Source organism: Lupinus angustifolius, chromosome LG18 (assembly GCF_001865875.1).
Source record: "Lupinus angustifolius cultivar Tanjil chromosome LG18, LupAngTanjil_v1.0, whole genome shotgun sequence".
NCBI classification, from domain to species: Eukaryota; Viridiplantae; Streptophyta; class Magnoliopsida; order Fabales; family Fabaceae; genus Lupinus; species Lupinus angustifolius.
In genome coordinates, this window is record NC_032026.1 from 14,413,321 (window position 1) to 14,424,277 (window position 10,957).

The 10,957-nt window shown below is 34.1% G+C and overlaps 1 protein-coding gene across 1 annotated transcript; it reads right to left on the reverse strand.

Moving 5' to 3' along the window:
* Nucleotides 695–7,007, reverse strand: LOC109333124 (E3 ubiquitin-protein ligase HOS1-like). The gene is made up of 10 exons (XM_019568413.1): nt 6,792–7,007; nt 5,704–6,094; nt 5,367–5,501; nt 5,083–5,258; nt 4,254–4,655; nt 3,988–4,146; nt 3,023–3,520; nt 2,482–2,619; nt 1,339–2,045; nt 695–1,189 (listed from the first exon to the last, which is right to left on the reverse strand). Exons 1-10 carry the CDS (start codon nt 6,891–6,893, stop codon nt 1,018–1,020), a joined length of 2,880 nt encoding a protein of 959 aa, XP_019423958.1. The 5' UTR covers nt 6,894–7,007; the 3' UTR covers nt 695–1,017.

A 10,957-nucleotide genomic window follows, 5' to 3' on the forward strand; every position in this document is an offset into this window, starting at 1 on the left:
AAATGTAAAAGTTACTGTAAATTGATAAGATTAACAATCAATAGCTCATTATTCACAACACATGAGTGGCAAAGAAACTCACATGGAAACAACAATTAAGTGGCAATGAGCATAAGTTGAGATATACATTTTATCAACCAGACAACAAATAATTATATCATCATTGTTAGTAATGAGATACGAGTTAATAAAAATTCTCTACTTATGTGGATTGATGAATAATGTGGGATATATCAATTTGGGTGTGTTGGCAAAGAACTCAGGTGGTTTTCTTCATTTGTGCGATTCAACCCACCTGAACACTGGTCTCTGACTCTCTGGCCATGAAAGATAGAAACTGAATTTCAAAATCTCAACGAGGTTGTAATAAAATCCCTACCAATTTTTTTAATAAATCCATTCGTTATGGATTTATGATTTCAGGATGGACTTTTTATTTCAATATCATAAAACATGTGAGAGGCATCATATAACTAGTTTATTATTTACATTTTTAAAATAAAAAATAATTTGACCCGAAGAGAGTGCGTGTACAAACGAAAGAAAGTATAGTTTATAGTTGACCACATTAATTTCTGAACAATACCCTCTCCATTTATTCATAATATATCATTATATGACTTCTAGAATTAGCAGAAAACGTCATTAGTTTAAAAGAATCGATCTACAGCGCTAGAATTATAACTCTTATAAATATTGAAAGAAAAGGGTTCGGAAATGAACCAATAAAATTAACATTTCCCTTGCTGAATATTAGCTAAATAGCTGCACAACTAAAACCACTCTAAATGCATAAAGTAAAAAGTTGAAAACTAGAATTTCCAAACGGCAGAGCTCTTATCCTCGTATGATTCTTTAGGCTCTGCTTATAAGTACAGCATCGGAGAGGAATGAAGGGAAATGGAATGCTTCAGAGCAATCTCACTAAGTTAATTTCAGGACTCTCAAGCATTTCTCTCCCTTCCTTCAAAAATCAACTCGCAAAACAGATCTTTAGTAAAAAAAAGGTTTGTGTTCTCATCTCATGGCAAATCTGCTTCTTCTAGTTGTCCTAGTTGGAGTTGCATAGTGAGCTATATCCATAGCTTTTTCGAGGGCCTGCTCCTCATCCTCATCACTTGTTTCATCAGATCTCCATCGAGGTCCACCATTGATATTTTCTCCCATATCTAATTTCTTCTCCATATAGCTAGAGAAATAAAATACAAATAGAAGGATTCAGTCTACAAATATTTTAAAACATAATCGGTTTCAGTTAAAAAGCATTAGGATAATGCATGCAATGCTCTGATATATGGAAAGCATATGTAACATCAATAGCAGAAACCAGATTCTTACCTCTGAGAAACCTCCATTGGACCACCAGTAGACTCTACATTCCAACTTATATCATCTTTATGTGCTTTGACATTCCAGCTAGACATATTTCGGAGGTCATTTGCAAAGTCTTTCGAATAGCTGCGCCCAGATCTAGTATCATGCTTAGCTTTAGCCTTCCCATGGGGGGTAGTTTGATAATTACCAAAAAGCAAATTATGTTCAACTCCTGGTGGGATTTTGTCCACTTTATTTTCCTGGGAACTGCTTGGTGATGTTCTGTTAACTCCCTTCAAAGGTGAACCATTCGTGAAACGGATCCTACGATTCCTTGGAGTTGGAGTGTTATCATATCTAAGAATTTTTCCAATTTTACCTCTGTTATTTGTCACCCTCTCGTTACTGGTAATTAACCCCTCATGGTGATAAGATGGGGAACCGAAATTACCAAGCTCAGGGCCGGTAGTGGGGAAAGGTATGCCTAATTTGGTTGAAGTTCCTAAAGCCGACGAACTCAGCAAACCAGTTGTATGATCATTATGCAGCATGGAGGAAGAGTTCGCAGATGAGGGAATCAATAAACTGGTGGACCTAGAATCCTGAATTGGAGGAACATCAAATTTAACGGGGATTTCAACTTCTTCATGAGAAATAACAGCGTCCTCGGTCAACTTTCCGCTCCTCAATTTGTGCTGCTCAATTTCTGGCAACAACTCCAAGGATCTATTCTGTTTTATCCAAACATATAATCATCACAAATACTCATACTAAGAATATGCCAAATCTACTAAAAAAATGAAGGTTAGAACTGCAATAATGACACACTATTTGGCAATGTCATGCATACTACACAATAAATTCATGCTGCAACATGAAATTTCTGCATGCTTTGGTATAGAACTTAATCAAATTATTATTTACACCATATACAACTAAATTGACCACCCATAATGCATACATGCTTGTTGTGTTTCCAGTGTATCAACGAAAAACCCATTTTCATTATAACTCAGGAAAAAACTCACTCCAACTAATGAGCATTTTAATAGAATATGAGCACAGCAAATGCAGTGACATATGCCCAGAACAATAACTAATGCTTGCCATGTTTCAAGGATAAGAAGAACATATTTCCTTCAATATTAAAAAAATTAAACCACTTACAATCAAATTGGCCCTCCACCGAATAGCGGTTTCTAATCTTGGCAGAAATTCTTGACTTACAGAACCTTTTGAAATGAAGTCTTGCTCTATCTTTTCAAGTCTAATATGGACTTGGTATGCTTCGGAGTATCTGTAGCGCTGAAACACAGACAAATTATAAGCCACAAGTTCTTTTTCATTTTCTTTTAAATATAAATATTATCCTCAGTTTAGGACAAAGTATATGCTAAGCCAATATGAGCATAGGTATAGATTATTGAATATGAGCATTGGTATTGATTATTGAAAAAGAAAAGATATGGTGAAAGTAGGTACTAAAAATCAATGCATGAGGAATTGCCTTGCTACCAACTACCACGTATATGCTAAGCCAATTTAGGTGGACAATATTGATATATGATTTGGAACAAACCTTAACATTGGATAGCAAAGTGACATTTACTAGATTCCAAAACTACAACAGAAAATACCTCAAGATAGATTCGCTAACAAAACCATAAACCAGTAGAGCAGTATAGAACCAGTAACTGAAATGAAATACCTGAATGTAAAACACAACAAGAAGACTTCCTGTAGTCCCCTGGGGGTCTTCAATGGCATAATCCAAAAGACATTTGTGTATATATTTCTCTTCGTCAGAATTCCATGGCAGTTCAAGCATTCGATCAGCCAAGTTCCTCCTAATACAGAGGCAACAAATCTCAGTTACCAAGGCCTCCACCCACTCTACCCAATTACTACATTGGCCTTTTAATTTGTCAGAAGTACCCCCAAGTGCTCCTTTATTGAAATGTTTTTCCTTCACTCTGGTCCAGAGAATTCTCTGATGCATAAATGCTTCAGTCAGAAGCCCACACTCAACCCTCACCCGCACTGCAGTTACAGCATCTCTAAGCGAAATCATGAGTGGTCCACTATCACGCCCAGTCCACCTTAAAACCATAAGAGCTGTATCAGGGCTACCCCTTTCTAACAGTACTTCAGCAATTTTGGGATGTAATGCTGGTCCAGAAATCTCAGGAAGAAGGCGACAAGCTTCCTAACATAATAATAGTTTATATTACACTAAAATTAAAAGGAGTCCACATTAATATTCAATATTACAACTTGAAACAAAAAATTTAAATGACAACTCCTAACAGAATAATATCTTGGTGTTATTATGAAATGCCACTGATGCACTTAATAAACACCCTGGGTATTATACTTGAATGAAAACAAGAATATGCACCCTTTAATTAAAAGCAAAAAACCTGGAATAACATCAACAAGTTAAGACCAATTACATTCTTAATACTTTATTTCAAGGATCAAATATAAGATTGCAATAATTGATGGCCCATATAGCACCTACATTTTATCCCTGGATACAGACGATTCTTATCATCAGTAAGTGGCTAAAGAAACTCAATACATCAAAGGTGATGCACCAGTGTAAAGATATACAAAAATTTATTGAAGACATGGGTTTAGAATCATTGAGCATGAGTAACATGTTGAGATTACCTGTAAAGCTTCTTCTGTATGATCATCCAAAAGGTAAAAAGTTAAAGACTCAAGTAATGAGTGTCTGCTAATACTAAATGTGGCTGAAAAGTCCTCTACTATGTGTCTCCATATTCCATCAGGAATTGTCCAGTGACGATCATACAAATAATACAGAAACTACAGAAGTTAAGGAAAGAAAGTAACATTGGTCTAAATAATAACCAGTACCGACAGAAAATTCCAGAGTTGAAAACCCACAATAAATGGCAGAGGAAAAAGGATACAATTGCTTGTTTAGCAATCACCGTATCAGAACTTCCATGTAAAAAGAGTAGGTCAGCAGCAGTACGAAGATTATTGAAGGGATAGCAACCCAGCACTTGATCAGTTTTGGACCTCAAAAATGGTGCTCCATCCATCTGCAAGGATGAAACCTCTAATCCCTCTCCAACTTCCTGTACTAAGCTCTCCTCCAAATCAAGATTATTCAAAGCATCTTCAATAAATAGAGATCCATTGTGTCCTGTTGACTCCACGGATTGATTTATAGCATCAGGCCAAGCACGTCTAACAGCTTCTGATTTACGTTTACGGACAACCGAAGCCCATGATGAACTATCAGTAAAACGAGATTTCACATCCTCCAAATACTGATGTCTGGTACACCAAATAATAATCTCCAGGTGCTGGGTAAAACAATTAAAACAACCAATTAATAACCGAAAAGAAGATCACACCTCCATACTTCTGGAACAGAGGAAGACAGATAGAGTAAGAGTATAAGTGTATAACCAAACAGGCTACACAAACAACATTCATTAAAGAACAAGGACAAACATCTTCCACTTCTCCAACAGGCACCCTTACATCATTCTGAGCTGCTACATCAAAGGTTGCTAATTTTCATCCACAATTTTCAAGATTAGGTTAACAATCTCATCGAACCACAAACGCTCAACATCAAATGAGCACAAACCATAAGGACAATGGCTATAAATATCATTACAAGAACCACAGTATCTAATTATTTATCATGATGACTTCACAGCTCATCAGCTAGTCAAAAATAAAAAATTAATCATAGTAAAATTGTAAAACCCAGCAAGACTAAACCTGCTTCGCCTTTATTATGCTCTCATGGAGATGGTGCAAATCATGAAGTTGTGCTAAAAGAGTAGCCTTAAATGATGACTCCAAAATTTCTAACACATTTGTTATTCCCTTCAAATATAATGAAATTTTCATAAGTGAACTCAATCTCCCTTTCATTCCTACAACATCAAGATTATCTGGTAAACATTGTTAGGGAGCACACATATTAACAAATCTGATAAAAGATATAATTGTAATGAACTTTAATTCTTTAAATAGAAACATCATAGAAGTTTTGAGGATACAAATTCCCTGTAGTTCAATTAAGATATTTTTGAATGTCCTCTTGCACCAATCCTTCACAACCACTTCATCCAACAAAAATGCTAAGACAGGATCACTGGAAACAGCAGTTTCATCCATACATACATCTGTAATGTCTGTAAAATTTCTGTTAAAGAAAATTCAAAAGTGGGGACAAAGGGGGAAATGACAAAACAAAGAAGAACCATATTAGAAGAAAAATTCTTATAATATGCTTCTTCTTAATAATTAACAGGCATCTATGTTATTTTAGTTTTGATACTTCAATAGGAATTAAAAATAAAAAATGCTGAAAACGACCGACGCAGAAAAGGATACAGTGGCAAATTAAAGAAACCAAATTATTCTCAAGTGCAACATCAAACAGAGAATAAAGACATTGGACATCAGCAGTTAGTCGTTTCTCCCCGTCTTCTATTTCTTGAAATCTTTCATCACACCTTCTGGAAATAAGACCAGCTTCTATGCACTCATAAAAAAGTCGGAGACGCAGTCTAGCACCAGTTTTTGGAATTGGGATTCTACAAATTGGGCAGTTATCACACCGTTGGCTACATTCTTCACATAATGAGGCATGACCACATGAATTTAACACATGGTGGACATAACGACCACAGCTTCTCAAATCTCTAGTTGCCCGACATCGCTCAACTTTAGCTTCTTTGCACAATTCAATTAGATCAATGGACGCCAAGTGTTCCAACGTTTCCTGAAATTGAACATCACAGACCATTTATTGTGTTTTCTTTCCTCAGTACACTGTAAAATGTTAACCTCCATTCTGCATCAGTAACATGGTGGTTAACAATGTACAGCCCAAATACAGATTTAAAAAAGCTAAAATAAGGATTCAAATGCAAACGCCAACAATATGAAGCATTTGACATAGATAAATTTAAGATTATGAATACGTTCAGCAGACGACAAGCACTTCCATCAATGCAAGCTTTCTCGGTAGGTCCCATACACCACAATTAATGCACAGGGTATTGTCTTAACTTAACAAGTTCCCTCGCCATTAGGTCACAACAAATAATCCACACATGTTAAGGACCACCAAATAAAAACTGTATTACAAATAAGTCCATGGAAGTACACTAGAGGTGTTCAATTGCTTCGTAGGTTCGGTAAACACGAACTACACACAGCCCTATCAATTTACTACAATGATCTCCTTTTGCCGTACACCGTTCAAAACTACTAAAATAATTATAGGCATCTCAAATTACAAATTGAAGCAAAAGACTATAAAATAAGCTTATAATCATTCAAAATGAAAACGAAAGAGTTAAAATGTTGCAGTGAAAGAGTGCATTAGTAATTAAAAGGCATTTAGGGTTTACGAAGTAGCTGTAGAACAAAAAGTGCATCATTGAGGAAAAATTGAAAGGAAGAGTGAGTTTTACTTGAACTAATCGGCTATTGTAGTTAGGTTGAAGCGTTGAAGAAGAAGATCTTGCGTTAGAGGAAATCGACGAAACGGTGGACCCGTTCAGATTTCGTTCCATTTCTCACTCTGAGTGATTCAGATTTTCTCCAAATAGCAAAATGATGAGTTAAAATACTAAACGGTGCGTTTTACAATTCACTTATGCTCAATGCTCAGAATTACTTCTTGCTCCGAGAGGGAAAATTTCTATGTGTTGGTATTGTAGAGTTTTTGAAAGCCTTCCTTTTTCATTTTCATTTTCATTTTCCTTTCTAATCAATTGGGTTTTCGGGTCGGGTTCTCATTTTCAATACTAATTGAATTTTTTTAAGTGGATTAATTGCTTAATGGGCCGCACACATTTCAGGCCTAGTTTGCATTTGTTTTATTTGATAAGGCTTCATTTTTCTAAAGAAATTTTAATTTTATTCTCTAAAGTAGCTTCACTTATGCATGTACTATTTACTGAGAAAGAAATTATAATTTTATTCAATTTTTATGCGCAGCAAAATTTGAATAAGAAACAATAAAAAGAAAAGGTATAATTCCTGCAAGAATTACATCAAACACGTTAAAGGTGGGTGTGCTAATAGGCAAAACTACTATATTAATCCTTTTAAGTTATTTTTTCTTTAAAGTTTGTCCCATAATATTTTGTTTCAAATTCATTTATTTTAAAATTTGATCCCTGGTTTTCTAAGGGGTTTGTTTGGAAATTGGATTTTAGAGAGAAAAAAAAGGTTTGTGAGTCATCTCACAATTGTATTTTATGGCTCTCAAACCTTCATTTTTTTCTTCTTTTTCCTCCAAAATCTAACATCTCAAACAAACTTCAAATGTATAGCCCATGGTTTGTTTATTCGCTATTGTGTGTCATCTAAAATGGGTTTACACTTGGTCCTGCACTAGTCCCACTCAGCCAAGCCCTTATCTATATTCCTTAATAACGCTGCTCTGATATGATCAAGCAAGTATGGGATGCAAGTAAAGTTGATGTTGAATTTGTTAAGTGGTATGTGACATATTAAGCACTTGACGAAAAATGGTTGCTTCTGTGGGTACATAGTATACACTAATGGCATGTCCTTTGCTTAGGAAGAAAGAGAAAAGTGATGGCGTTTTTATAGTTGGGTCTAATTATGCTTGAAGCCAGCTTATAATTTGCCTCTAATTTCCATATGTGGTCTTGCATGGAGTCTAGTGGTTTAGTGGCTACCCATTTAGGTAATTTTTTTACCACAGCTTTGGGTATTGGTTTTTGCTTATAAATTTTACAAAAATTTAAATAGTAGGCTGTAATTGAATATGCTATGGAGGATAATATAATAAGTATCTTATTATTGTATAAAGACCAACGAGTGTTGGTTCAAGTGGTACATACTTGATTCGCCTTAAGTAAGAACCCGGGTTCAAATCTTGTGGATAGAAAAAATATCAGCATTTATGGCCATGTGTCTTTTTACAAATATTTTTTTGGTACTACCAACTATATTATTTTTTAATTTTATTTAAGGAACTAATTTCTTTCGGGTTATATGGTTGTCCATACTAACAAATGTCATTTATATGAATCAAACTTTTGATCTTTTAGTCTTTATGGAGATCTAATATATTTTAGATTATTAGACAAACAACTTGTTGGTATGTGTCTTTCATATGTCACTTAATATGATTTGCTAAAAAAATATTTAAATAAAAAAATTAATATAGTTATTTTTCTCACCATACATATTTATTTTTGGGAAATGTGAAATTTATATGTTATTTAATTATTGAGTCTAAAAACTTACAAACAAGTGAGACCTAAGGTATGGTAATGCAAGTAGAGCACGTTTCATTGAAAAAGCATCCCTAATTGGTGCCTAAATCTGGACATTAGGGGACACGCCTGCAAAGAGGTTACCCTCTTCTACATTGTTTAAAGCAACATGATGGCCCTCCATGCTCACTTCAAGGCACATAATCTTTCTTTACTATAATTTCATGTGGGCCTTCCCCAGTATTTGGGGCTTCTCAAACATCATTGAACTTCAACAAGAGATCTTAGAAGAAAAGAGAGAAACCTTACAATGCTATATAAATTCCAACAAAGTATAATATTTAATGTTATAATTAATAATCATTGTCTCATGCTTCATCATATAATTACTTAGAAACCTTTCATCATTTGAAGAATCAAGAAATGAAATGATTGGGTTAGTATAGGCCAACGCTGATGCTTAAAATGATGAGAAATTAGATACCCCCAGATCATGAGATTTATAAATAATCATTGCTACATCATGTGCCATTATACATATTCTCTGTCATTCCCCATTTTTTAATAAAACCTTTACCATCTAAAGCATGCTTTAACCGAATATAATATACCAATTCCAATCAATTGATATTTATGTTTCTTATTATACCCTTTACTCCAACATAGGGCATGGTTTTTTAGAATAATCAAGCATGGGCATTAATGTCCGTTTGAGTAAAGAACAAGTTTATAATTCTAAACATGTTTATAATTTTACTTGACGAGAAAGTGTCCCTACATACCCCGCTCGTGCAAATGGAAAAAACAATAAGAATCGAATCATCGATTAACGATATTAACCCACCAATAAATGATTCGTTTAACTGTTAATCACATGATTCACAGCTCACACGGTCACATGGCCAGGTCCTTAAAATGTTCACATTGAATATAAGTATCATATAACTAAAGTTAATAAACCAAGTTGGCTTTGCAAGTTGCAACTGTTCCTCGAAGGTGGTTGCACGTGCACGTTGGAGAATCTCATAATCTAACGGACCCAAATTATTTTAGCATAAATGTTGCATCCTGCTATTATAGTAATTACTCTGACAAACCAAACTACATACTAAATAATCTAAATAGGTCTTATATACAACTTTCATGATATTGTTTTTTTATATACTTGTATTGTTAACTATGTTTATTAAAATTCATCTCATGTATTGTAAGGGTGTAAATTTAAATACTCTCATTGACATAGAATCTAGTCGTTGAGTTAACTATAATTATACATATAAATATTATCTGAGCCAAAAAAATCTATCCTAGTATACATGGAGAATCAACCCACCTAAACTTTTTAACAAAAAGAATACTTGTATTTAAGTTTTAGTCTTTTAATCTAATATTAAGATAATCGTTACGAGAATCTTTGTAAAAGAATTATATAGTGAAACTCTCCTTTTAAGTGTTCAGAAAGAGCTTTGAATGTAAAGATAGTGCATAAAAATGGTACAACGAGTTAAAATCTAATACATTCTCATTTATTATTCTCCTTAATGATAAATTTATGCATCTAGCAGCTTGGGAAGAAGCATTGTGTCAGATTCATGACTCACTATGCGGTTAAGAAAGTGAGAGGAAGCTTAGCAGAGAGAGAGAGAGAGAAAGGGTGGAAAAGAATGAGGATAATTATTTAGAGGAATCACTCACCATTATTATATAAGAAAGGAAAGATCATGCATAATGAGAGGATCGTGATTTATAAGAAACAAGGTTTGACCGTGGACCAGATGAACCAAAAAAACAAAGTAACTTTGACCGAAGGTGCACGTGGAATAAACATTCTACACATTTGCTTCGCTGTTCTCAGCACCAACTGGACATGGAAAATGGTGCGCCAAGTAGGATCCACCGTCCACGTGGGTTTCCCAAACATCGATGCTAGAAGGATGCAATATGCAATGCCTTTTGTCTTTGGCATATTATTATTAACCATAAATTTTATAGTGAAAAAGAAGAGAGATCTAGTGCAGTGAGAGAAAGGGTGAAGTAAAGAAAACTTTGGATGAACATTTAGAAAGAGTCTAATAAAGAAACATGTAGAAAGAGTAGTTTCCTTGAATGTACTAACTTATTGGGTAAGATTGTGAAAATAACTTATTTTTATTTAATGTAGGAAATACTTAATCTATCTTATTTTAATTATCACTATACAAAGATAAAGATAATTATTAAAATTGTTAATTATTAATGTAAAATAATGTATTTTGAAAAAGAAAATCTAACTCATACACACCACTAACACATCATATCTAATGCAATTATAGGGGAACAAGAAAAAATATAATTAATAATTACTGATTTCCTAAAATGACATAATTGAAGGATAATATGAATAA

Coding starts and splice junctions, on each gene's coding strand:
- LOC109333124 (XM_019568413.1), bottom strand. CDS start 6,893: ATGGAACGAAATCTGAACGGGTCCACCGTTTCGTCGATTTCCTCTAAC. Junction 6,095..6,791: donor ACAATAGCCGATTAGTTCAA/GTAAAACTCACT, acceptor GTTCAATTTCAG/GAAACGTTGGAACACTTGGC. Junction 5,259..5,366: donor AATTGAACTACAGGGAATTT/GTATCCTCAAAA, acceptor AATGTTTACCAG/ATAATCTTGATGTTGTAGGA.